This window comes from Chelonoidis abingdonii, chromosome 1 (assembly GCF_003597395.2).
Source record: "Chelonoidis abingdonii isolate Lonesome George chromosome 1, CheloAbing_2.0, whole genome shotgun sequence".
In the NCBI taxonomy this organism is placed as follows: Eukaryota; Metazoa; Chordata; order Testudines; family Testudinidae; genus Chelonoidis; species Chelonoidis abingdonii.
Window position 1 is genome coordinate 5,850,474 of NC_133769.1, and position 27,407 is coordinate 5,877,880.

The following is a 27,407-nucleotide window of genomic DNA, read 5'->3' on the forward strand; positions in this document are numbered from 1 at the left end:
CCCAGATCCCCTGGATCTTAACACAAGGAAAGTAAACTCTTTCCCTCACTAGTGCCACTCCTAGGCTTCCCCTCCCTGGGTTCCCCTAGAAGATCCTGTGCTTTAAACTCCATGAAACACACCGAGCAGGGTTTTTCCTCGCCCTTCCCTCTTCTCCTGAGGCAGTACAGATTTACGCTTTGTAAATCTAACACAAAGAGATCCCCCTCCCTTCGTTTCTCAGCCTAAACCGCTTGTTTTTACTTACTATTTGAACAAAAACTTAGAGAGCCTGTAGTAATGTCTGGTCTCACAGGTATCTTTACTTATACTACTAAGTATATAACTAACAGACTTGTACATTTTAAGAACACACAAAAACTTCCCTCCACCCAGGTTTAAAAGTATCTTGTCTCCTGATTGGTCTTCTGGTCAGCTGTTCCAGTTTCCTGCATGTAACCCTTTACAGGTAGAAGAGACATTAATCCTTAACAATCTGTTTGACAACTTGTCTACACAGAGCATGTGATTTCTAAAGCACATTAACATGTTGCATGCTGAAGATTTCCTAGTTAAAGTTTCACTAGGGAATGTGACAGAGATTATTCAGTACAGTATATACTACTGTAATGAGTAATGTATTTGATATATATTACTCATTACAGTACGTACAAAGAGAAAACTCCAAAAAGCCCCAATTTTTGGACATCTATGTAAAACTCAAAGATTACTAAAAATAAGCCCTGAAGAATGAAATTAATAAACCCCTAGAAACAGATACCCTAGGTGTTATTAGCTCCATTTTATAGATGAAGAAACTGAGGCATGGGGCAGGGGGAAGGGAAGGTGCCTGAGATCACAGAGGAAGTTCTTGGCAGAGCCAGGAACAGAACTCAGATCTCCGGCTCTGCTTTAGCTACAAGGCCATCCTCTCCTGTTAAGGACAAAGGTACATTTAACAACAGCAAGGTATAAAATAAAGGGTTGAGCTGACAGCTACGTAGGCTGGATTCCTGCATTTATCCCCAGAACAGGCAGAGCACAAGGCAAGCCTCCCTAGACTACAGTGTCCTGCTAATAGGCTGCAACTTTGACACACTGCCTCTAGGTGCATGGGGTCCGTGAGCAACTAATTGTCCAGACCCAAATCAATCTGAGCCCTAGTGAGTCTGCCAGCAAGAGGCTCAGTGAGAGCCAAACATACTGGTGGTTTGGCAATAGAGGCAACTTAGTCCCCCCAGCAACTGGCTGAGATCAACAAGCTCATTTCCCATGTAGGCTACCACTAAACAGCCATCCAATGGTAACAGCTTTTGGTCCCAGCTGAGCTGAGCTGTCTTGACCTGGCTTTGAGCCAGTTTCCTATGAGTGAAAGGCTCCATGTCCTATTGTCAGTTCTCTGAGACATAAGGCCAAGTTTATTCGTTGACACCCGTGGAATAACACCAAAGGGGAACTTGGTTAATTAGGCTTCCCGTGCTTTACAATATACGAACTAGCTACGTTTCCTGACCTCCCATTTATGGCCTATTCACTTCTGCTTCATTTGGGGAAGTATATTGAAGCGCTTCCTCTGACAATGAAGGAATTTACCATCTGCTGCAGTCAGAGTCCAAATCTAACTCCTAACTTTAGGTGGGGAAATCCCACTTGTTTGAATCACAGCTTGCGCTGCAAAACAGAAGACTGCAGCATGTAGCTCAGTGAAGGTGAATGAAAGGGACTAGCTCCGGTATTTTCCATCAAACACACTTCTACCTCTTATCTGCAGTGCTGCAGAAGAAGGATATGCGGGGGGAGGGAGGAAGAAATATTCAGCGCTGGTTAGGTGAGAGGCTGAGGGGCTTGGTAGTGGGATTTAGACCCTTCAACCATTAAGTCACTGGTTGGAATCCAGTGTGGTAGTGACTGTTCAGAGATCTGTGTGGAACATGACTGCTAGTTTCGGTCTAGAACTTAATGCACAGATAAAAAGAAGTCATCCTGGTGGGCAGTCCGAACAGAGAGACGAAGCAGACGTAACTGTATGCTCAGTCTTCCTGCTGTGAGGTCAGTCCTCTGCATGGCTAGGGCAGTGGGTGAGGGAGCTGTATGGCTGTCCATAGACAGGCAGCCGTTGTCTCCTAGGCTGGGTCAATCCCCAGCAGCGTGAAATTTATTTACAAAATAAAATCATAAGTTAGGCTGCACTTGGCAATTGCCGCTTTGAGCAAGCCTTGTCAGAAACAGCGTCTTGGCTTGAGCAAGAGATGCACGAAACAGACGCTAAGAAAGAGAGTCATTTAGCTTAACCGGCTTTGACAGGACTTATCGTGTGCAGTGGAGGGCTGTGGGAGTGGGCTGATGACTTAGTGTTGGGCAGACTACTTCAGCTAGGGTAAAGAATAACTCTGACTCCCAACCCTCTCCCAGAAATCAAATCTCAACTTCTTTGGAGGCCTGAAAATATATTTCCTTCTTCCTCCCATATCCCCATGAACCTCTATATGCTTCCCCATGGAGAAGGACGTTACCTTAAGAGAGGTGGTCATGCAGTGCCATGATGATCTATTGATTGATTAGAAGATGGGAGTAGGAGAACTGGGCTCCATAGGCACCAACTTCGTGGGTGCTCTGGGGCTGGAGGACCCATGGGGAAAAATTAGTGAGTGCTCTGCATCCACCGGTAGCCAAGCTCCCCGCCCCTGCCCCACCTCACATCCGCCTCCTCTCCTGAATGTGCCGTGTCCCCGCTCCTCCACCTACCTCCCAATGCTTGCCGCTGCCAAACTGCTGTATCAAGCTCTGGGAGGGAGTGAGGAGAAGCGGGAACATGGCGCACTCAGGGAGGAGGCAGGGAAGAGGCGGGGCTGGGGCAGAGATTTGGGGAAGGAGTCGGAATAAGGGCAGGGAGGGGGTGGAGTTGGGGTGGGGACTTTGGGGAAGGGATTGGAATGGGAGTGGGGCAGGGGTGGAATCGGGGCAGGGCTGGGGGCAGAATGGGGTTGAGCACCCACCGGCACCAGCAGAAGTTGGCGCTTATGCTGGGCTCTATTCTCAGCTCTGCCACGACCTGCTGGCTGAGCTGGGGCAAGTCACTTCTTCTCTCTGTACTGTCTCCCCTCTCATGCTTCATCTTGTTTAGTTAGATTGTAAGCTCTTTGGGGGGCAGGTACGGTCTCAGTGAGTTTGTACAGTGCCTAGCGCCATGGGCCCTGATCTCAGCTGGGTGTCTAGGTGCTATTGTAATAAGACTCCATTTTTGTTGCCTCCATTTTTTGCATATGGTCTGGGACAGTTGAGGCCTGATCTGGAGAGCGCACACAGGATCTCCAGTTGGAGTCCATGGCAGTTTTGCTTGAGTAACAATTTCATGATGTGGCACTTTTATAGTAAGTGGTGCAGATAAGGTTTGGTGTCTCCCCAAGCATCTGAATAATTAGCTACTCGTCAGAATATGTGAATATTTAGGGTTATCCCAAAACTTACTCCGTGCTCCATCCTGCCATTCTTGGGTCAGGGAAGACTGTTTTCTGCCTTGTCTTTTATCTTACAGTGCTACATAATCTGCTGCAACAAAGCATGTATTGGTTTGGTGAAGAATCACTTGCCTATGTAGCCTCAGAGATGAGATGTTATGTGCACAGAACCCTGCTTTACTAATGCACCCCACTTCTGACCAGTAGCACTGGGATACTTCCCAAAGGTAGCCAGGGTTGAGGGGCAATTCACCATAACCTGCCCTTAGCATGACAGAGTCTTGTCTGCGCGTGCTGTGGATCAGCTCCCTGAGACCAACAGCCTGTGGCAGCACAAGTACTGCCTTCCTCGCCTTTGCGGGTCTCGTTCTCTCTGGGTCGGTTCAACCCTATAGTACTCAGAGCGCTCCCTGCAATGTCCAGTCAGTTTTCCACCGAACACTCACAGAATTACCAGGCCCGCTGTTCCTAAAGCAACAGCACACACCAGCTTGAAAGATTCAACTCGGAGCCAGCACTTGGCTTAACACCACAGCACTGAGATACATTTATAGTGAAAACAAGAAGAAATTTGTCCAAGAACAGAGATTCAAGTGACAGTGAGTAAGAATATTGGAAACAAAAGGTTACTTAGAGAACAAAATCATAACATGCTTTCTAGAGACTGCACTTAAACTCCTTTAGACAGGAGGTGAACTTATCTCACTCAAAGTTCTCTTCAACATTTTCAATGCAGGCCACCACTTTCCTGAACGCGCATATGCTGTCTGTTTACTCCCTAGGTACAGGAAGCCAGGGAGTCTTCGTCCATCTAAAAATACCTGCAAAGTTCACTGTCATTACTCACCAACAGGATGACCCCCCCCCCCCCCCCATGGCTTGTTCTTTCCTGTGTGCTCCTTTCCTATTGACCTCTCATCTCCTTGTTAACATTTCACTTCATATGAAAATGGATATCCATTGTGTCATCTTACAATGCTTAATGTACAGCCTGACCAAGAGAGAGACATTTCTTATCTCCTGTCTGGAGAAACTGATCTAAGCCCTGCTTTTTAGTCACATGTTTAAGAAGACAGACAGTTTTTCTGGTACAGATAAATCGCTCCTTACGTAGTAACCGTATGCACATTTCACAGTGATACTGGGTCACAGACATGATGGCTGTTCCAGAGCACTGTCGATATACCGTGCTCTGACCCCACAGCATTGCCAATGCAGCATGCGCCTGCCTAATGGTACGCTGTCTTATTCCAGCTGTGGGCCCTTATGCAGCCCAGCCTGGCCCGTGCACCGGCCTGCAGCCCCCCTCACTGCTATCCCAGCCCAGCATTCCTTCAGGAAATACGCAGCCGTACTGTGTCAACATTTCACTGTCGTGCCGAATGGTGGGAACCAGACAGTAAGGTCCCTGGAGCGGAATTGTTTAGATACTTTCTTAAAGCCCAGCTCCCCTGTGGCTGTGAGCGGCGGCCAGATTCGTGAGCCAGCTCTGGAGGGGAACCTGGGCGTGGAGGTTGCAAACTGGCCAACTTCTCTGAAAGAAAGATGGTGATAGTTAACGTTGGGTGGGGGAGATGTGCCTCTCCATTTCCCATCCTCTCTGTCTGCCCCCATAGCATTCCTCCTACAGCCCCGTATCCGGGTGGGAAGGAGAGGATTCTAGCGGGCAGGACAAGAAGAGAAGCACTGTGCACCCTCTGGTGCTGACCCTATATGCCCTCATAGAAGGCTCCATAATGGGGGGGTGGGGGTGGGTGCCTGTGTCTCAGCCCACCTCACACTGCGCTGTTCCTAGTCCCCATTCGTTCACCCATCTCCCCAGCCTCAGCGCTTGCTGGACACCACTCAGCTCCCCCTGCCCCACCCAAAGAGACTTCTCATGCCAGGCTGCCTTTCCAACTGTCCAGCTGATGTGCTCATATAGCCTCCCTCCCTGCACTACCTGAGTTCCCTGTGAGCTGCATCTGGGTCTCATTTTATATTGGGTGGAGTGATGCTAGACCCTCTATCTTCCATAAAAGCTAGAATCTCGCAGCACACAACTGCACCATTAAAATCCAGCGTCTGCCCAGGAACCCACTAGCACCCAACATGGGTGCTGGATTCCCTCCCAAACACGACTGCCTGGAATCCTTCCGTACTGCTTTGTGCAGTTGCCCTGTATATTTAATTCTTCTGATGACTCATGACAACAGGGCAGGCAGACTGGAAGGAAGATGCCATTCAGGAGCCAAACACAGCAGCAAAGTCTTATTTTAGGTTCCTCCACCTTTGTCAGAGTCACAGTCAATTGAATAATTGAAACAATGGCTGATTCCTGGGTAGGATCTATCTTAGTAGACAATTCAACATTTTTACTGGGCCATTATTCTGGCCTGTTGGTAGGCAAACCATTAATTAGCAGCCTCTTCTTCCTTCCCCACTACCTGTTGTGCAACCCAAACCAAGACCCTTGTGGTCTATAGGCAGCAGACCAATCGGATGAGTCAGAAAGGAACCTACTCATGGTTGTTCCTCTGGCTTGTCTCAGCTGGAAGCCCCTCTCTGCACCTCTCACGGGGGAGGTGAAAGGAATCAACAGGCAGCAGAGGCTGTTCAGAGCAAGAACCTCTGTGATTCTAGGCTCCTGGGTTTTATACTCACTTCTGCCACTGATCTTGGTGTGACCTTTGGCAAGTCACCTAACTTCTAGCACTTACCCGCCTTTGTAAAATATTTTGAGATTCTTGGATGGTGTGTAATGTGTAAAATATGGATAATGATGCTGACCTTCTTTGTAAATCCCTTAAGAGCTACTGATGAAAAACTGGGCATTAGTATAATTCATATATCGTGCAGTAAACCTGCCCTTAAGGGGCACCTCAAATTATCCCCAAATGCATTGAGTACAATTCTGAGTCACCTTTATTAGGACCCCCCTCTGTTAAACACCCAGTTTTTCTCGATCCTTTAAGTGGTTGCTTAAAACAGGTTTCACTCTGCACATTGCTACTGCTGGTCAGGTCCGGCTGCGCATGAATATTCTGGGCCTCTGTTTACCAAGGCTGCTGTCACAGCCCTAAAGCACAGCAGCAGCTTCTTTGTAGGGTGTACAAAGCGAGGAAGGGGAGCAATTGTTTGGGGGGATTGGATCTGCCAAAATGAATTAGCCTCTTGTCACAGCTCCTGAGTTAACTGCCCCTCGCTGACCCCTTTGTGGCCTCTTGAAGGGCACCAGATTTAGGTCTCAGGCTTTTAGCCATCACGTTTCTTGGGGTGGGGACCTCTCTCTCCAAACCAGGGACTTAGACTGCAGACGCCTGCAGCTGACTGACTATCTGTGCAGGTCTGACTTGAGCTCAGCACCTGCAGTCCTGATCTCTCCAGGGCAATGACAGGGTTAACCAGTGACCGCCAGTCTTCATAAAGCAAAGTACTATTTATTCAGAATAAAAGTCTTGCAAAGAAAACCTGTGTAAAACTATATATGTCTAGTGTATCAGGCAGTCACCCCTCTTCCACATGGAGACCCCATAAGAGTTACAGACCCGTCTCTCTTGGTCACAGTTTCATGTCCATTTTGGATCGAGTGTGAGTGACCCTCTTAGCTGGTTGGGGTGGATATTTTAGACAGTTTCAAGTTCTTTCTCTCCAGGCCTCTTGAACCAAGTCAAATCAATCTCTGCTTTTTCCTCCTGGGACAGAACTTCCACAGACTTTGTGACCTGCCTTGTTTCAGCATTAGGGTTTTGCAGTAATTACCCTCCATGACTGGTGCTCGCCCATCAAGCCAAGAATACAGTCCCCAGCCAGCCCATCGAGATGCATCCAAAATTTATGAATTTGACATAATAATCTTAGAATATTCCAAAGCATTGCATCTATCACGTGGCCTAAGAGATTGTTTTATGAATGATTTGTAATTCAGTAGCACCTAACCAAGATTGAGGCCCCGTTGTGTCAGGTGCTGTACAAACACATAGTGAGAGACAGTTCCTGCCCCCATACTCTTACAGTCTAATTAAACAAGACATTATTCCCCCGCCGTACTGATGGGAAACCAGGACACACAGAGAGAGGTTAAGTGACCTACCCAAGGCCTTACAGGAGTTCTGTGGCAGAGTTGGGAAGTGAGCCCAAACCCTAGTTCAGTGCCTTTACCACAAGACCATCCTTGCTCTTTTGGCAAAGGTGGCGGTTGCCCCTTCGAAGACTTGTGATATTTGTGCATAGACTGGAGAAAACACTGGATGATATTGTCATGCTGTCTGGTGCTTCATGGCCATGAGTGCCAACCTCAGGGCAGACTGTCAAAAACAGGGCAGACACCCCAAACTGGTGGTATGTTCTGTAATTAGATTTCACCAACCCAATAACATGAATTCCTGGATCACTGTATCAGTCTTACCACAGACTCAGAAACAGTCACCTTAGGCTCTCCAGTTGATCTTGCCACCTAGGCAAGTTGGACTTAGTGATAAATGGTCACTTACATCAAAAATCACAAAATATTCAGGTTGTGCCCAGTCCTAAGAGACCAGTCATTTGGTACCCAAGATCTTACACCAAAGACAACGCCTGTAGCCAATCTTGTAATAAACTATCTAAAGGTTTATTAACTAGGAAAAAGAAAGGAGTTATTTACAGGTTCAAGCAAGCAAACATATATATACAGCAACAAGTTGCAATCTAAATCTGAAGAGTGTCAAAGTTATAGTGATATGTCAATTCAAAATCAGTATTGCCAACTTCAAGTGATCAAAAATCATGTCGGGCCCCCCAAAATCATGAGATTCTAAAAAGATTATATTGTGTTTTGTGTGTCAGTCTCTTGATATTTGAAGTCCCACTGCTCATCCCCAGGGTGTGTGCATGTAGGTGTCGCCCGCTCTCCCATATGTGCTGGATAAGGTGTTTCTGGCTCCTGCTGCAGGAGCACTCACCCCTACGTCTGCCAGTCTCCTTCTCAGCAATTAATCCTGTCCCCCAGCCCCCCATCAGTTCTGTCCTCACCCAACCTCCGTCAGTTCAGCCCCCCTCAGTTCAGTCCCCCAGCCCTCCTCATCACCACCCCATCAGTTCATCCCCATTGACATTCACTGCCCTCAGTCCGCCCTTCCCGTACCGCCCCATCTGCTCAGAACCTGCCATCAATACAGCCCCCCATTCCCCTCACTTCAGCCCCCTGTCATCCCCAGGCATAGTTCAGCCCTGCCGGCCTCACCTCTGCTCCTCTTAGGGTTCTTCACAGTCCCCAAGTCTTGGGGGGCTAGAGTGGGGTCCTCACTTCCCAGGCTGGCAGGATAGCCCTGGGGCTGACAGTGGCCGCCCCAGCCACCCGGGGCCTTAGGCTGACAGGGGCAGCCCCACCTCCCCTGGGACTGGGGCTGAGAGTGGGAACCCCCACTCCCCCCCGCCCCCCCCACGGACTGGGTCTGAGAGCAGGAGACCAGCAGCTGAAAAAAAAATCCTGACATTTAAGAGTTCTGTCACAAGATCATGAGTTGGGCTTAATTTTTCTTAGAAATTGCATCTCTGGCGATTAATTCAGAAGAGCTGGCATGTCTGCAAACTGTATCAGGGCAAACCCAGGGATAACCCTAGGGATATCTTGCTTCAGTTTAGAGTCTCTGGACCTGTCACAGGTCCAAATAGCAAAGAGATGAAAAATTCTCTCGTGACTCTGTTTTAGCTTTTACATTAAGGCCAGACCTACACTGCGACTGACTTTGGTGTAATTTACACTGCTCAGGGGTGTGAACAATGGCCCATTTAGGCTGTGTCTACACTGCAGACCTTACAGCAGCACTTGTGCTACTGTAAGGTCTCTAATGTAGCTGCTGAACTTCTCCTGATGACATAGCAGCATTTTTGGGGTGAAACTTATGTTGGTCAGTGGTGTGGGTTGTTTTGGGGTTTGCTTTTTTTTTTTTTTCCCAAACCCCAACTGGCAAAAGTTTTACCGACAAAAGTGCAGTGTAGACAAAGCCTGAATCTTAATAGGCCTCCTGACTGGACAACGGGGACAATTCCCATACCTGGGTTCACACGTTCAGAACAAACATTTTTAAAGTTATAATGCAAAACTGACATATTTCCTTATAGTCTGAAATACAGAAATTTATAGGTGGGATTAAAGAGACGAGGTGGGTGAGATAACATCATTTATTGGACCAACTTTTTTTCAGGTCTGGAAAAGGGACTCTGAGCATCACAGCTAAATGCAAGGTGGAATAGATTGTTTAACGTTAACATTTAGCACACATTCTAAGACAGTGGCTCTCAACCTTTCCAGACGACTGTACCCCTCTCAGGAGTCTGATTTAACTTGCGTAACCTCAAATTTCACCTCACTTAAAAACTACTTGCTTACAAAATCAGACATAAAAATACTAAAATGTCACAGCACACTATTACCGAAAAATTGCCCACTTTCTCATTTTACCATATAATTATAAAATAAATCAATTGGAATATAAATATTATATTTACATTTCAGTGTATAGTGGATAGAGCATATAAACAAGTCATTGTCTGTATGAAATTTTAGTTTGTATTGACTTTGCCAGTGCTTTTTATGTAGCCCATTGTAAAACTAGGCAACTATCTAGCTGAGTTGAGGTACCCCCTGGAAGACCTCTCTGTACCCCCATGGGTACATGTGCCCCTGGTTGAGAACCACTGCTCTAAGAGACCATTGAAGGTAAAGTGGCTTGTTAACACTTCTGCAGCCATAGCACAAAAAGAGGGACCAAGTGGGTTACAGACTGTTGTAATAAGTCCACACCCCTGAGCGACGCAGTTATACTGACGTAACCCCCAGTGTAGACCGCGCTATGTGAATGGGAGGGCTACTGCCTCTCGCGGAGGTGGATTAACTAGTCCGATGGGAGAAGCTCTCCTGTTGGCGCAGTAGCATCTTCACTGATGAGCTACAGCGGCGCAGCTGCAGCATTTTGAGTGTAGACCTGCCCTCTCTTCAGCCTCTGATTTTTAGTGTCTAGCGGTTATGAAACTGGAGCTCCTGAGCCTGTCTTTTGACAGTGCTGTGCAGGTTTCCTTTGAGGATGAGGGCTGAGATTAGTGCATGCAGCAACTTACAAGCATTTTGCAGAGTCTAAACACAAAATACATTCTTATAAGACTAATACCTATTTTGAACAAAACTAACAGAGGTGATCTGGCTTGGATTCCATCTATGAGTTTGTCAGTTCTTAGCTAACGCCTATGGCCTTGGACAGAGCTGCACTTGATTTACCAGTATCACAGATAAACCATAGGGAAGAATTCTGCATTGACAGTATGTTGGGTAAGGTCATCTCTTGCTGCAGGTCTCATCCATCTCTGAGACCTGTATTAGGTCAACAAGGGGGAAGAACAGAAGCTCTTCCTCAAATGGAGCACTGACCCAAGTGCTCCTTTTTACAGAAATAAGCGACTGGGGTGTCCTATTTCTGGAACGTCTATCACAAGAGTTAAATAATGAAGCCATTATGAATTTGCCAACAATAGAAGTTGATCTGATTACACAGATTTAAAGCGAGATGGTCACTGGAGCCAGTCATTGGGAAGGGACTTTTGTGCCAGACAGTCTTTAAATAGTTTTGAATAGGAGGGAGAGTTAGCTGTGTCCTTCCCTTCCTACACTCTTCCCCACCTAAAGAATGGTCTCTTGCCAAGCCAACTGTGTCCTGTCAATGCCTGAAAGTTCACCATGCATAGCCTTTAAATATAGACTATCAAAACTGACCGGGTAAAGCCCACTGCGAGGGAGTGGTGGGTGGGGAACTAAAGGCAAAAAGGTGGGACCTTAAATAGCATCCACAGACAAAAGACTGCGCGGAAACGTCCAGCCCTCTTTGAGACACTAACAGGAAATCTCCAGCCTTCTGGCTGAGTAACCCCCAGCTACCAAAGGTCATTAAACAATGCGACTGTAGCAAAGGGCCTGATCCTGTGGACCCAAGCAGGCAAAGCTCCCATTGCCATTTGGCTGCAGGGTCAGGCGTGGTAGTTTACGTTTGGGTAGAACACCTTCAGTCATAGCATATCCCTGAGGGCTTCTGAAACTCTCTGCAGGGGAACCTGTCTCAAGTGACTGCAGCGAAAATGGGTCGTCTAGTAGAGGTGGTATTTTACTCAGAATTAAACAACATTTGACTGAGAGCCTTTGAGGTACTTGGAAATGATCACTTTGCACAGAGATGTCTATCTGGTGTAGTTCGTACAATATCTGTCCTGCTATGTATCTTTATTAATCACTGCACCCACTACCGAAATGCAGCCCCCTCTGGGGTAGAGCACAGCAGCTATTTAACAGTGCACTCCTCAGCGCTACACAACAATGCAGGTCAGGAAGAGAATTGTTCTGTATCCAGTCAGAACGACAGGAATTGAAAGTAAATACACCAATATTCGAATTTGGCCAGGAGACCAGAGATCCTGCCTCTTAATCACAGGACTTCCTTAGTGGTGTGGAAATGTCATGGAGTTTTAGTGACCAAAGAGGATTTTTAACTCCAAAAGACAGTGGGGGCATGACACACCCTCTGTCTTAGGACCTGACTCGGGACAGAGCACAACCTACTGAATCACCCACGCCTCTTCCTGCAGGACCCGAGTTAGGCAAGCAGCATGTGCAGGCAAAGATGAGAGGGGAAGGCAGAAATGTTTCCCATTCAAGCCCTACTGCGGGGAGAAGGCTACAAAAGCATTTTCTGACCGTAGCTGAAGGCTGGGGAAAGCACAGAAGTATTGTGCGTAATTTGTAAAAGGGAAATGCTAAGGTGAAGTCTCACGTAGGGACAGGGCTCTCGGCCGGTTTAAACCGTAACTCCACTGAAGTCAATGTACTCCACCCATTGACATCAGCGTTCACCAGTTCACCAGGAAGGCGGATGAGATCAGTGTGAAAACACTAGGGTGGCCAGCGTCATTCATCAGGGTTAAAATAAAGCCAGACGGTGGGTGTGACGGGAGAATGGGCTGAGTGGCTCGAGTTGGGGATGATAGCAGTGTTCATCAGAGACAACGTGCATATTGGTGCATGCAGGTCAGGCCCTTTCTACCTCCCTTCCCTCAGCCAGGGGTGACTGGTCTTTAAAAGTAGGGGGGCCATGGGCACTTGGACTGAGGCCCCGCCCCCTCCCCCTGAGCCTGGTGAGGGCGGGGCCAAAGCAAGTACAGGAGGAACAAGGCAGCGGAGAGTCAGGTCTCCTGGATACCAAACCACTGCCAAGTGACCCTGCTTTGTCACTGATACCGGCCAGCTGATGATGGACGTGTAGCTCACCTCAGCGTTTAGGTCCCTGCTGAATTTCGCCCAAACCCGTCAACGGGCGTTTTACCTGTCTATGGCGCTCTAGGTCCAGACTCTTCTCCTTTTCCTCTTGTGCGATACGATCAGGCAGCCGGGAGTTGTGAAGGGAATGGCCACTTCTGGGGAGCGATCCCTGCCGTAAATCTGCAGGCTCAGGGAAGGGAGGTACAAAGGTAAAAAACTGCACACAGAGTTACATACACATGCTCGGCTCAAAGGGCAGGTGGGTTTTATTCCATGCCAGGATCTGTGAATCTCAGTGAAGTTCTTGCCCCCACCTCTGATTATTTTCGGCGTTTACGCTACTAGCGACAGGGCATAGCTATGGTCGCTTTATGTATGTGTTGTAACTCTCGAGTCGTTTGTGGTCATTTCCGCCTCGTCCGTGTGCTGGTGCTCACCTCTCCTTTGTGCCAGGCCTCGTAAAAACATGTTGCCTCCTCCCACCCCAACTGTAAATTCTTGACATCAGCAGCACTGAATCTGGGACACTTACAGACAAACGCTTCCTGTATGAAGCCAGTCCCAGCATGTGACGTTTCCTGCATCATTGTTTTCCAGCGCTGATTGGAAATGAAGAATTCTCTTTTGTGAAAAATTCAGAGGTTATAGGTGAGACCTTTTGAAATTTGTTGCAAAGAGAGAGAGAGAGAGAGAGAAACACAGCTCCCTGCCCAGCCAGTAACCCAGTGGCTGGGGCACTTACCTGAGATGTGGGTTCAGGTTCATGGTCTGCCTTAGGGAGTTGAAGCTGGGTCTCGCTCCTTCACTCTGAGCAGAAATTCCATCCTAGGCTCCAATTCCCTTCATTTATTTTCTCTATTGTTCCCCCATCTCACAGGTGAGCAGTTAAGCAGAGGTCCTCTCTGCCTTTCCTCAGTGACTGCTGTCCAGAGTCCAGGATGACTTTTGGAAGGGAGTCAGCGCTAATACCAGTGCCGTTATCTCCTCTGTCCCTCTTGGTCTAACCTCCCAGGCTGCGTGTGGGCTTTGTGTTGCTGTGTTTTCTTTCCTGGTCTCAGCTCTGCCAGTGCCTATTGCAGTGTAAAGCACTCTGGGATAGTGCACGGTAGGAGAAGCACTCACTGAACAAGCCCAGCCTTGGAATCTCTCTGTGGCATGGGAGTTGTAAATGTCCTTTAGGATGAACTTGCCCCATAGGAAGAACCTCACAGCAAGTGGGAGGGAAGTACATTGAAGATGGGAAGAGGGAGCCTGAATACAGGGGAAGGACAGGAAAAATGTATGCTATACGGGTAGGTTTGTACAACCCTGCATTCCCCCATCCCATCTAGCTAGTTACATCCTGAGTACAGGAATACACAGTATACTCTCCAGGCCAGATCCTCCACTGGCTTAATTAATGGAACACCATTGGGCTCAAGCCTGTGCCCCAGCTGCTTTGCTTCTTGAGACTGCAGTAGGACAGTTGGGAGTTTCCCTAAAGAGGCAGCCAAAAGCAGGCAGAGCTGGCTGGCTGACCCCCCACCTCCCACTTTCAAGGCTAGGTACAGGTTGGGGTTAGGACAGAGCATATTGCACTTACCTGCCTCTACCTCTAGCTGTAGCTCATGTAATGTAGAGCAGATGCTGGGTTGCTCTACAAGTCTGCTAAGGGCCGTTTCAGTCAGGAGATGGTCCAGGATCAGAGAGAGGAAAGGTAGCTTAGAGTCACCTTCCGTAACCTGGCTGAATATAAACTTGGCCCACCTGAGGGTTGAGTTCAGTGTGTTACCCTGGTGTCAGTGAGGAGTGAGACCAGATTTGGTCTCTTTCTCTGTATATAGGAGTAGGCCTCTGCAGGTGCAGTGCTCAGGAAGTATAGTGCATTTAGCTCGAAAACGTGTTCGCTTTTCTTTTCTTTAGAAAAACAAACCAGGAAATTAAAACACAGCACAATCTGTTAATGTGACATTGAGACCACTGTTTCAACACTCAAGAGCCAAGAAATGCCAGCGTTAATTACAGAGTGCAGAATCCTTAACAGAGAACTTTCCTCCCAGGCATTTGAGTTAAATAGGCGTTAGCAGAAACAAACCTTGAGTTTGCAGGGGTTGCAAATCAGGGTAGAACTTGGCATTTCAGCCAGTCTGAATGAAAATCGCTTCCCATCTCAGTTAATCTGGTCAGGCTTCAATGGCGACTCTGTATGTCCTACCCCTACGTCTTTGGTCTTCCATAGAGTCCTCTAGGCAAAGCGGGATAGAGAGGAGTTCACTTTCTAACATAAAACCAAGCAGAAAAACACATCCAACTGCCTCATTTTTAAACAGATCAACCTTTCAGGCCTTTCTTGTGTATCGTGAAAAAGTTCCGTCATATAGACAGTGGGAAAGACGGTCAGGTTTCCGGAGAGGCAGGGCCAGTGCAAGAATGTTTCACACCCTAGACGAAACTTCCACCTCGCGCCCTCCCGCCAACCAACGCTGACCCCCGCCCCTGAGGCACCCTCCTCCCCCCTGCGTGGCAGCTCAGCACCTCCCCCTGAGGCACCCCTCCTGCGGCAGCTCCCCACCCCCCACCGTCTGCCCTGAGGCACTCTCCCCAGTTCACCCCTGCCCCTCCTCCTCGAGCACGCCGTCGCTGCTTCACTTCTCCCGCCTCCCAGGCTTGTGGCGCCAATCAGCGGTCCTCCCCGCACTCCCCTGCTCAGCTCCCTCTGCCTACATGCCGGTGGCAACTGGGGCAGCAGAAGATCCGGCCGCCGCAATCACTGCCCAAGAAAATGCCGCCCCCCAAATCCTTGCGCCCTAGGCGACCGCCTAGGTCACCTAAATGGTTGCACCGGCCCTGCGGAGAGGCCCAGTTTGGTGTGACACCCCAGAATGCAAACTGGTGGGCGGGTTGCTACCGGACAAACACAGGTCTAGGAGCATGTAACATTGGCATCTACATGCTTAGCACAGGTCTCTTTCCTACCACTTGGCCTGCCTGCCTGCCTGCCTGCAGCATAACCTATTGCTACTGAAACAGGCATGAACCCAACTGCCTCTTCCCCTTTGGCTGGTCTCTTAAGCCTGGGGCAGCAAGAAGCAATGAGGCTGAAGCAGTTGGCTTGTGGAGCCGAAACAATTTTATTATTTGTATCACTGTAGCACCAAGCTCCTGATTTTGGGGGCCTGACTCATGATTACTGTAGAAGGAACCTGGGTGATGGAAGTAGCCCGGCTCTACGCTGCTGCAGTGAGTCTTTTTCTGATCTAAATTCTCAGCAGTATTTTGGTTTGCTTGAGAACTCTCTCGTTGGCCCACTGTAGCACTTGCAGGACTCCACATGGGTTTCAGAGCTCGTTGCACCAGCATCGTTGTCACAAACTTCAATGGCAAAACTCCTCGGAGGGCTTGTTTACGTGAGGGATATTTTGCACCAGTTTAAAATGGGGATACATTGCATCAGCACCAGCCCTGATTATATGATTTAATCGTAGCTGCAAAGGTCATCTGGTCTCATGACTCTCAACCTCTCCAGACGACTTACCCCTTTCAGGTGTCTGATTTGTCTTGTGCATCCTTGAGTTTCACCTCACTTAAAAACTACTTGCTTACAAAATCAGACATAAAAATACAAAAGCGTCACAGCACACTATAACTGACAAATTGCCGACTTTCTCATTTTGACCATGTAATTATCAAATAAATCAATTGGAATAGAAATATTGTACTTACATTTCAGTGTATAGAATATAGAGCTCTACAGACAAGTCATTGTCTATATGAAGTTTTAGTTTGTACTGACTTCGCTAGTGCTTTTTGTGTAGTCTGTTGTAAAACTAGGCGACTATGTAGATGAGTTGATGTACCCCCAGAAGACCTCTGTGTACCCCCAGGGGTACATGTACCCCTGGTTGAGAACCACTGCTTTAGTCCAACCCCAAATGGTCACTTCTGGCCTCAGACTCTGTGAAATTACGAGAGGCTGACACTGCTCTGGCTACATGGGGGAAAAACCCTTAGAATGACAAGCCCTCAGAAGGATTTCAAGCCTGGGTCTCTTGTCTTTACGGAGCTGCAGTGAGAGCAGGAGGCTCAGTAGGGACAAGCTGGTTTGTTGGCCTGCATTCCCTGCTTTTCCGGTCCCAGGAGTTCCTCTGTCATTTCCTGAGCGGTGCCGTTTTAGGTAGACAGGATTTTTATTCTGGGTGTGCAGCATCCTTTGCTGTTTCATTTAGCAGCCTGGGAATGGTGATGGGCTGGAATGGGGGAAGCTGGATCAACTCAGAAATTGAATCACAGCTCCACACCCACCGGCAGCCAGGCTCCCCTCTCCTCACCTCCTTCTCCCGCCCCTGCAGCGTGCTGCGTCCCTGCTCCTTCCCCTCCCTCCCAGCGCTTCCCAGCCCCACCCCCCTGCCGCCTAGCGCTGTTTGGTGATGCTTAGGACTTTCTGGGAACAGGGGGAAGAGCAGGGATGCGGCGCACTCAGGGGAGGAGGCGGAGAAGAGGCAGGGCAGGGGTGGGGACTTTGGGGGAAGGGGGTGGTGCTGGGGTGGGGTCGGGGGAGGATGGGCGTCAAGCGGACACCAGGCAGAGGGGAAGTCCAGCATCTTGTTGCAGTCTTGCAGGGTGACAGGGACTAAAGTCCCCAGTCCACCCTAGCAGCAACATCGCTGTGGCTCATGGAATCATAGGGTTAGACGGGTCATTTAGTCTAACCCCCTGCAAGATGCTAGATTTAACCCTGATGTTGGTTTACAATAGTGTACTGTGCTAAGGACTGTACAAACACGTGGCGAGAGACAGGCCCTGCTTCCCAAGAGCTTGCGGTGCAAATAGACAGGACAGACACCAGGAGCAAGGAAGGCTGCTTAGCCCCATTTTACAGATGGCAACTGTGGCACTGGGAGACAAAGTGACTTTCCCAAGCTCACAGAAGAAGTCAGTGGCAAAGCTGGGAATTGAAGCCCTTTGAGTCCCAATCTAGTGCCTTAACCACAAGGCCACCCTCTTGGAAGCGACTGCTCTTTTATCACACGTGGAGATTGATTGGGGAGGGCTGCCGTGCGGCTGCTTCCTGTGGATAAATGTCACGAGCAGGGACGTGGCTGGTTTAAATCATTCCCACGGTGCCCTGACAGCCTGGAGCATCCATCAACCTGTTGAAGGGGGTGGGCAAAAAGAAGGGAGACAGTCCCTGCAGCTGGCACCAATTGAAATCCGACCCACTGAGAGCCCTTGCCAGGCTCTTCATCTGAACTGGGGCGATAAGAACAGGACACTTCAGGATCAGAAGAATGCCCTGCCGTTATCTCTCCTTTGATTCAGACAGTCAGAGCTTATCAGGTGGGATCTTCTGGGCACCAGCTTTGGACAGAATGCACTCCACCCCCCGCACACACTTGTTCCTATGTGATAGCAGAGACGACACAGCGTGTTTTATTGCCTTGATTTGATTGTCTCTGTGTTGCTCACACACTAGCTCAAAAATCAGTCCTTAACAATGAGTCCTGGTCACAGTTGGGGGGGAGGGGTAAACACACACGTGCGTGCTCCATTGCACTATATCTGAATCCAAGCATGGTAGCTTCCTTCCCAGAGATGTTATACTTCTCATTCTATCTGGGTGCCAGGCCCTGTCTTTAATATTGTACAGTGCAGTAATTGGACGGATGAACTACTGTCTGTAAAGTGCTTTGACAGTGGTTGCTGTGTGTTGCCAAGTGTCATTGCTTGGAGGACCTCACATGCTGTGATTTGTCTTTGGGGCAGAGTAGAAGAGGTGAGGGGATCAGTTCATTCTCCATGGTCTAGCCACCTCTTAATAGCCTCTTGTGAGACCAGCCACAAAGGGATCAGTTAATGCCAATTAGTGAGTGTTTTTTGGTCATGTGGACACCTGCTTTTCCATGGGATAAATGGCGCTGGGTTATCGTCTGCACCCATTGTTTGGCTTGGAGCCATGATATTCAGGAGCCAAATTAGCGAGCAACATTACCTTAAAGAGCCACAGCAAAATGATGGCCAAATATTATTATTTTATCAACTACAATTGGTTAATAACATAGTAAAAATATCCTGATTGGTTAATAATTGCATTATACTGTGTTTTAATATCATGTGCTGCAAAGAGCCATAGGAGACAGAGTGGAGAGGGATGGTTCAGTGGTTTGAGCATTGTCCTGCTAAACCCAGAGTTGTGAGTTCAACCCTTGAAGGGGCTCCTTGGGGATCTAGGGCAAAATCAGTACTTGGTCCTGCTAGTGAAGGCAGGGGCTGGACTCAGTGACCTTCCCTTCCAGTTCTAGGAGATAGAATATCTTTATTAATTAATTTTTTATTTATTAATTTTTTTATTACAGAGCTACTTGCGGTAGGGTGACCAGATGTCCTGATTATAGAGGGACAGTCCCAATGTTTGGGGCTTTTTCATATATAGGCTCCTATTACTCCCCAGCCCCATCCCGATTTTTCACCCTTGCTGTCTGGTCACCCTAACTTGTTGCTCCCGAACCTCAGTCTGAGTGTCACTGGCTTAGAGCATGACTAATAGAACTTCTGTGACCAGTGTGCTAGCAGGTCAGTAGGGGGCGCTGTGCTAGAGGCACCATCTTTCTACAATGCCATCAAACTGTGTTCCTGCCCACATGTGATCAGTAAATATCCTGACTCATGTTAGTCAGCAGTTGGAGCACTTGCCCTGGTAGCCTGACCATTCCAGCGTGAGTAATTATGTTCTAATTTCCCTCCCGGTTTCAACTGGAGATTATGTTCTTCCTCACTTCCCGGCACAGCTGCTGCCCAGCGGCGGCTGCCTTTCAGTGGCAGGTGGAGTGGTTCTTTATAAGTAATGTTTGCAAAGCACTTTGGGATCTTGCCTGATGAAAGGGAAAGAACTGAAGACTCTCGACTTCTACCTCCTTGTTCTAGGCTACGCTCCCTCCCCTAGTAAAGGCTATGCCTGGGTTTCCAAATCCCATTTTCCCTTTGCCCTTATTTAAGCAAGAAAGGCATGTCCAAAGGCCTGTCCAGCCCCAGTTTGTCTCTCGCCTCCCAGTAACTGCACGGCCTCATGTCCCTCGGTTTCCCAACAGATCTCAAGAGAAGCAGGGGCTCTTGGCCAGCGACTCTGTGAGTGAGACTCCGCCTGCTTGAGAGGCTGAGTGGGTTGTGTCGCCCACAATTTCCTAGGTTATTCTTCTATGTTTCCTTTCCCCACTATTAATAGACTTGGAACCAATCTGAGCTCTTTCGACGAAGTGATTGTGGGGAGGGGGAGTTACAGAGATAGGAAATGAAAGGGCTTGGACGGGGAGTGAACCTAGCAGCAGGAGCTAGGGTGGGGGAGGTGCCTTTAGATGGGGTTGGGGGAGGAAGGGGAGGGATGTTCCTTTTCTAGGCACTTTGCTCTGATGTGTTTTTTCTCTTCCCGCACCCAGAGCAGGGGGCCCTCCTCTTCCCGCACCCAGAGCCGGGGGCCTTTCTTTTCCCATGCCTGGAGATGAGGGCCCATCTTTTCCCGCACCCAAAGATGGGGGGCCCTCCTCTTCCGACACCCAGAGCTGGGGGTCCTCCTCTTCCCGCGCCTGGAGCCGAGGGTCCTCCTCTTCCCAGAGCCGGGGGCCCACCTCTTCCCATGCCCGGAGCCAGGGGCCCTCCTCTTCTCAGAGCCAGGGACACTTCTTTTCCCGCGCCCGGAGCCAGGGGCCCTCTTCTTCCCGTGCTTGGAGCCAGGGCCCTTCCTCTTCCCGTGCCCAGATCCATGGACCCTTTCCAAATAAATCCTGCCACAGTTTCTCCTCCTCCCCGTCCCCCTCCACCAATCTGGAGCTTCAGTTTTAAAACTCTGGGCTAGATCCTCAGTTGGTGTAAATTAGCATCACTCTGTGGACCTTAATGTAGCTATGGCAATTTACACCAACCGATGATGTGGCCCTCGGTTGGGTTTGGATAAACGGAACAAGCCCAAACGACGTGAAGCACAGAGGAGCAGGTTCTCCATTGCCCAGCCCCTGAGATGGTCATTCACACCACCACCAAGTACGATCAGCTCAGAACAGAAGTGTTTCACATCCACTTGGTGCTGCCATGAATGACTACACAAGACACAGGGCAACGGAGAATCAGGCTCAGTCATCAATGAGGATTGAACCTGGCACTTTCAGCCTTGCAACCACAAACCCGCCTCATTTGCCATGAAGGCGTAACTCCTGTTGCAAGCATTCGGTATAAGGCTCTTATGCACGGTAGGCCTTCCCTCGAGGGAGACAAACGATCTCACATGCACACTAACATGATTGTGTTATGCTCTTACTCAGGGCACTTATTGCTCCCAGACTATTTAACCTCAAACTGCTGCGTGTGTGTGTGTGAATTTTTAATTGCCTTTTCAAAGCGTCCCATGCAACATGCCTTTGTTTTCAGCATTTGGATTAGTTGCAACTATTGTTAAGCTGGCTGACAATTCCACTTCTGAGATTCTGTCTTCCAGCAAACCTGGGGACTAGCGGGGTATCTCTTAGTTGTCCCTGGCATGCTACAAGAGATGAAAGTCCAGTTAATGCGGTGTTACTAACTTCACCCTGATGCTACCACCCCGGAATGTGGGGAGGCAGATAATTTTCCACCTTACCAAAAATTGGGCGTGGGGAGCATGACTCTAGTTGAAACCCCAGGTGAACTTTCCTCCTCAGACATTCAGGAAGAGTCTTTCCCTAGGGAGATGATGGGAATCATTTAGCATTGCGTTCCTGAAAAAATATATTCTTCCCCTTAGATGAACCCAGTGTCCTTGGGGATAATTTGTTTCTTGACAGGGCGAGGGATAGTGAAATCTGTTTGTTTGTTCCCCTCTTCAGTAAAATCGTGATCTCATTACTGTGGGAGGAGGCAGGGAAAGGACACTAGGCAAACAGGGGTCCCTGGAGAGTGCAGTTGCAGAAAGTTGTCCAGCCTGGCGCCCTTAACAATGTCTGTGAAACAGCAGCAGGAGGACTATTTAACCTGGTTGCATGGTGGCAGTGAGGTGCGTCCTCGCTGGCAGTCCACCAGTTGAACTAACAGTAATAGATAGGAGCTTCCTTGCCCTGGCTGGGCATCAGGGTAACTTTCTCCAATAGACGGATGGCAAAAAGTGAATTGGAGCAAACACGGGTATGGACATGCTGGCTTCCTACCAGTGCAAGGACTCGGCCACTGGCTGGTCTTTCTAGCTGAGGCTTAGCCTAAGCTGCACTTTGCTGGCAATACAAGTGTATTGATAAGACAGTCTACGGTGTGGTATGTGTCAACTGAGATGAGGAGGAGTGACGGGGTTGAAGACTTCCTCTCCCCTGGAAGCTTAGGGACCTGCATACCATTTAGGGCATCTGCTCCATTCCAGCTGCCAAAAATTGCTCTTCAGAAGAATCTGCCTGAGGCCCTCAGAAAAGTTCTCCTTGGACGGGGGTGGGGCGGGTTGGGCAGATGCCAGGGCTGAGCTGAGCTCCATCAGAGGTTTAACAAAAAAAAAAACCACCTCCGCCTTCTGTTGAATTTGGGCGGGAGGGATGTTTAACAAGGGGCTTCCCAAGGGGTGAGTGCATTACAGGGTTTGTGCTGGAACAATGGCCTTTTGTCAGGGTTGACAGTCCCACCTAACAGGTGCCTCTTAGATAGATAAATCACTCCTGCCAGGGGCTCAGAGTGGGTGGGAGATCTCGGTCTCCACTCTCTCTGTGTCTGTTATGCCTTTTGATATCAACTGCAACAAAGAGGAGGTGGGGGGGATTCCATTGCTTACATTCCAGCCCTTGTCCCTCTTGAGCCTGCTGTCCCTGTGCGAGGGAGCCTGGATACGTAGAATGGGCAGTGGGAGTGAGAACTGCAGCTCTCATCCATCCAGGAAAAGTCACAGGTTGCAGATTTTTGTGGCTGGGAATTAATTAACGGAAGCTTCCCTCTGTGGAGGAGCATGTGAGGGGGTGGAGGGTATGAAATTGCTGCAGCTGGAGGTGACATGGACACAGGTCATTTGGGATCCAGACGGACACCTAATTGGCTCTGGCAGGGTCAACAACCACAGCTTTGGGAGAAATCAGATCCCCAACATAGTATTATTATTTAATAATTATATAATACCTAGAGGCCCCCAGTGGAGATCAGGACCTCACTGTGCTTGGCACTTCACGTGCATTTCATGTCCCAGCCCCAAAGAGCTGACAAGACAGAAAACCGGGAGGGAGAACAGAGGTGGCACAGGGAGGTGAAGTGACTTGCCCAAGGACACTCAGCAGGCCAGCTGGGAACTCAATTCAGGCCCTAATCCATGAAAGGATGAGAGTGAGCAGGACTGATGGCTTGGAGGGTGGGGCTTTTACTGGTGGGGAGGCTTTTAGTGAGACCCAAGCCAGCAAACTGTCTGGGCATGAGCCTATGTATAAAGCCAATTGGCTAAGAAGGCTGTCAGTCAAGTAGAGAGCTATGGGTGGAACTTCCTTTCTCTCCATATAAAACCTCCAGTCTTCCAGCTGGGGGACAGTCAGTCAAGGTGTGTCTGTATTGAGAGTTGGGGGTGCAATTCCTAGCTAGCATGCTAAAAATACATTGTATCCGTATCAGTGTGAGTGGGGCTAGCCACCCCCTATGTATTTGGGATGGCCAGCACCTTGCATCACTGCAACTCCACTCTGCTTTCAGCATGCGTATGCCTACATGAGCTGGGAATCACACCCCCCGCTCAAAAGTGTAGACATACCCTAAATCAGGCAGTTGGAAGCATGGGTGCTGGAATGGGGGGTGCTGGTGCACCTCCTGGCTTGAAGTGGTGTCCATCATGTACAGGGTGTACAGTTTGGTTCAGTGGCTCTCAGCACCCCCACTGTACACATTGTTCCAGCCCCCCTAGTTGGCAGAGGAGAACGGGTCACCTGCAGGAACCACTAGTGAATGTATAATATGCAAAGTACCCTGTCTGGTTTGCTGCTTGTTTTTATTGGTTTTGGCTTTTTTTAATTTAAATCAATTTTAGTGTTATTCTTTTGCCCACCCCTGGGTTTTTGTGGTTTTGAGCTGTCTTGCTGCTGCCCTCTGCCACCGATCCTCTCTAGAGACTGTCTTCAACTGAGTATTCTTGAAGATTGGGTTGGAGGTGATGTGGGAACAAAATGCAGAGGGGTGGCAAGAGAGAAGGAGCCTTCCTGGTATCAGGGGCAAGTCTCACATGCTCCTCCATTGGCTTGTTACATGTTTTTTCAGGTATCACAGTCTAGATGATAATATGAAAGGACCCAATGCTTGTAAAATTCAACAGTTCTGCACCTAGGATTCTGGCCATATGCACACAGACCGACTTCCTAGTGCCTTCTGCAAACTCTTCCCTCCTGCAACCTGTGCTCCTCCCTCCAAGTTCCATGCAGTTTTTGACACTTATGCCCATTAGACTAGTTCCTTACCTCGTCCTCAGCCCTCCCCTCTGCCACTATGCTCCTCAGGGCATTTTCTGAAAATCTCACCCACAGTGCGCTGGTCCTACGGGGGCTGCAGGGGAAGCGAGTATTCTCAGCAGTGGGCAGGGGCTGGTTTTCACACATTAGCTATTTACACAAGTGTCTGTGCTGGACATGGTGCATATGAAGAGCATGTGGAGGGGTGGGTTGGATGGAAGCCAGGAAATCTTTCCTCTGATTTTGTAACCATTTGGCCCTTGTGTTTTTTTAGGAGGTGCCATTGAAGCAAATGGCATGACTGCTGCTTCCACCACAAGTGCCCCATCTGCTGATGCCTCCTCCCAGGGCAGCCAACCGCCCACTAAGACTACGGGTGCCCCGTCCCCCACTCAAACCTTGACCTCCACCAAAGCTGACATCTCACCCTCCACTGGCACTGGCATCCTGCCTGCTCCTTCAACTTCCACCAACACCTTGTCTGGTGCCAGCACGCTGCCCCCCCCCACCTCTGGTACACCAGACAGTGTCAACGCCCCATCCTCCACTGATGCTGGAACCTCACCTGGCACCGGCACCTTACCCCCTGCTGGTGCCCCATCCCACACTAATGCAAGCACTCTGCCCCCTGCCAGCACTCTGCCCCCAGCTGACACTGGCACCCGACCTGCTAAAGCTAGTGCTGCCTCTGAGGACACGGCGGTGGTGGTCAGCACCACCACTGGCTCTGCAGACTCCCTCACCGTTGGTGCACCCACGACTGCCCCTGTTGACCATGCCCTCAGTGTCGCAGCCACTCGCAGCTCCGTGGCCACCCCAGATGCTCACGCGGCTGTTACCCCAAGCTCTACCATTGTCGCTGACGTCCCCAGCTCTGCACACACTGGTCCGGCAGCCATGTCTCCATCTCAGAAGCCCCAAACACCAGAAACCACTACAGGTATGAGCAGGACTGTGCAGTTTTTGGAGGCTGGGGGAATGCTGGCTGACTCTGGAATAGAAAACGGGTTATGGAGTCTTTCCAGTCTAGGTTAGGTCTTGGGTTCATGTCGAGCTCAGTCTGGCCATGGCTGACAGTCTCTGCCACCCAGCAGCTGTTCAGTGGCCTGTGTGAAATCACCTGGTGGCTCACAGGCCAGTGGCCTGGGGTTCCTATCACAAAAGCCACCCTAGCAAGTGGCCCCCTTGTGGGCAGCCTCAACAAAAGAGGCTCAGGACCAAATGGAGCATAGAAGTTGAACTCCTCGCTTGTCCCTAGCAGGGCCCTGTCTGTACCTGTTTGAAAATCTAGCAAGGAGGCCATGGAGGCCAGCTTATGGTTGACATGCTGGAGAAGCGGGAGGCAGGGGAGGTATGCCAAGCAAGGGGCGACATGGTCAACGCAATGGGCTAGGAAAATGATCGTTGCAGAAGCATTCTGGATACGAACGGGGTCAAGCTGTATTTGTCAAGGCCAGAAAGAAGGACGTTGCTCTAATCAAGGTGAGAGATGATGAGAGCCTGGATGAGAGTTTTAGTTGTGTGGAGGGATAGAAAAAGCTGCATCTTAGGGAGGTTATACAGAAAGAACACAAGAATGACCACACTGGGTTAGACCAAAGGTCCATCTAGCCAAGGCTGTCCTGAGCCATTTTGGTGCCCTCTGCAGAAGGGCTGTGTGGGGCTGCAGGCCTCGGCAGGACGGTGCGGGGGGAAGCTGGCTATGGCGGTGCAGCTGGGAGCCAGGAGATTGGAACAGGCTGGAGCTGGGTCGTTCTACTTACCTGTGAGTGCAGGGAGCCCGACCCTTCCTGCGGTCCTCAGGGGAAGGGCTGGGGTGGAGCAGAGGCGGGAGCCATGGGGAAGAGACGGAGCAAAGGCTGGAGCAGCACACAGCTGTGCAGGGCACCAGGAAATTTGGTTCCCTATGCAGCTGCGTACTTTGCATATGGGTAGGGACGGCCCTGCATCCAGCCCAGTATCCTGTCTTCCAACAGTGGCCAATGCTGGTGCCCCAGAGGGATTGAACAGAACAGGTAATCATCGAGTGATCCATCCCCTGTCGGCCGTTCCCTGCTTCTGGCAAACAGAGGCTAGGGACATCATCCCTGCCCATCCTGACTAATAGCCACTGATGGACATATCCTCCATGAACTTATCTAGTTCTTTTTTGAAGAATCAGCAACCTTTACACATAGCTTGGATGTGAAGACCTAGACAGAGATCTGAATCAAAGATGATGCCCAGGTTACAGGCCTGTGATCAAGAGAGGAGGTTACGAGGAGATTTTCTTTTTTGGGCGAGGGAGGAGTTTGAGTTCTTTTAGCCATGTTGAGCTGAAGGCTAGACATCCACAAAGTGTCAGAAAGGTAGTCTGAGATTTGCATCTGAATAGAAGGAGACAGGTCTGGAGTAGAGAGATAGAGAGCATCGAGACAGTGGTTGAATTTGTGTTTATGGATGAACTTACCCAGGGATAAGATATAGAGGGAGAAGACAAGAGGACCCAGGACAGAGCCTTGTGGAGCCCTTGTAGAAAGTCGGAGGGGGACAAACTGCAGGAGCGATTAGAGAGAACCAGGAGAGGACAGAGCCATAGAAGCCAAGAGAGGACAAGATCTCAAGAAGGCTGCTGACGGCTCCAGGAGGGTGAGAATGGAGCACTGACTGGTTCTGAGCTTTGGCTAAGAACAGGTCATTAGAGACTTCGTCAAGAGTGATTTCAGTGGATTCCAAGGGGCAGAAGCCAGACTAGTGAGGGTCTGGGATGGAATTGAAGGAGAGGAACTCCAGACATGGCCTGTGAACAGCACATTGGAAGAGCTTTGTGATGAAAGGGAGAAGGGAAATGGGGGGGAGGGGGTTGCTGGAGCAGCAAGTGGGGGCAGAGGTGGTGGTTATTTTAAAAAAATGGAGAGACCAAAGCACGTTTGTGTTGTGAGGGGAAGGAGTCGGAGGAGAGAGGTTAAGGAGAAACATAAGGGAGGGGATGAGAATAGACTTGAGGGAGATCAGGAGATAAGGTGGGAGGAAGCCACTGGGGCAAGTGAAGAGGTTAGGGGAGGAGAACAGATGAGAAACCGCTGTCTGTGACAGGGGAGAAGGAGGAGAGAGTTGTAGGAGGAGAGGCGAGCTGAGGGGATGGGGAAGGTCATGCGTTGTATCAGTTTTGTCTTGGAAGAAATCAGTGAGATCGTTCTGTAAGTCAGGTCTATGGGGGCATTCAGCTGGCACCCTCCCCCCATCACAGCCCCTGGCATAGGCACCTACTTTTCGCAGGTGCTCAACCCAGCCCCCTCCTGCCCTGCCCCACCCCCATCCAGCTTCCTCTTTACC

At 49.6% G+C, this 27,407-nt stretch overlaps 1 protein-coding gene across 1 annotated transcript in view; it reads left to right on the plus strand.

Annotated features, from left to right (window-relative positions):
• The window catches only part of PODXL (podocalyxin like), an 86,053-nt gene that overhangs the window by 25,238 nt on the left and 33,408 nt on the right, over positions 1–27,407 (plus strand). Inside the window, exon 2 of the mRNA XM_032764401.2 lies at positions 24,367–25,032. Coding sequence (XP_032620292.2) covers positions 24,367–25,032 — 666 coding nt within the window. The remainder of the gene's footprint in view (positions 1–24,366; positions 25,033–27,407) is intronic.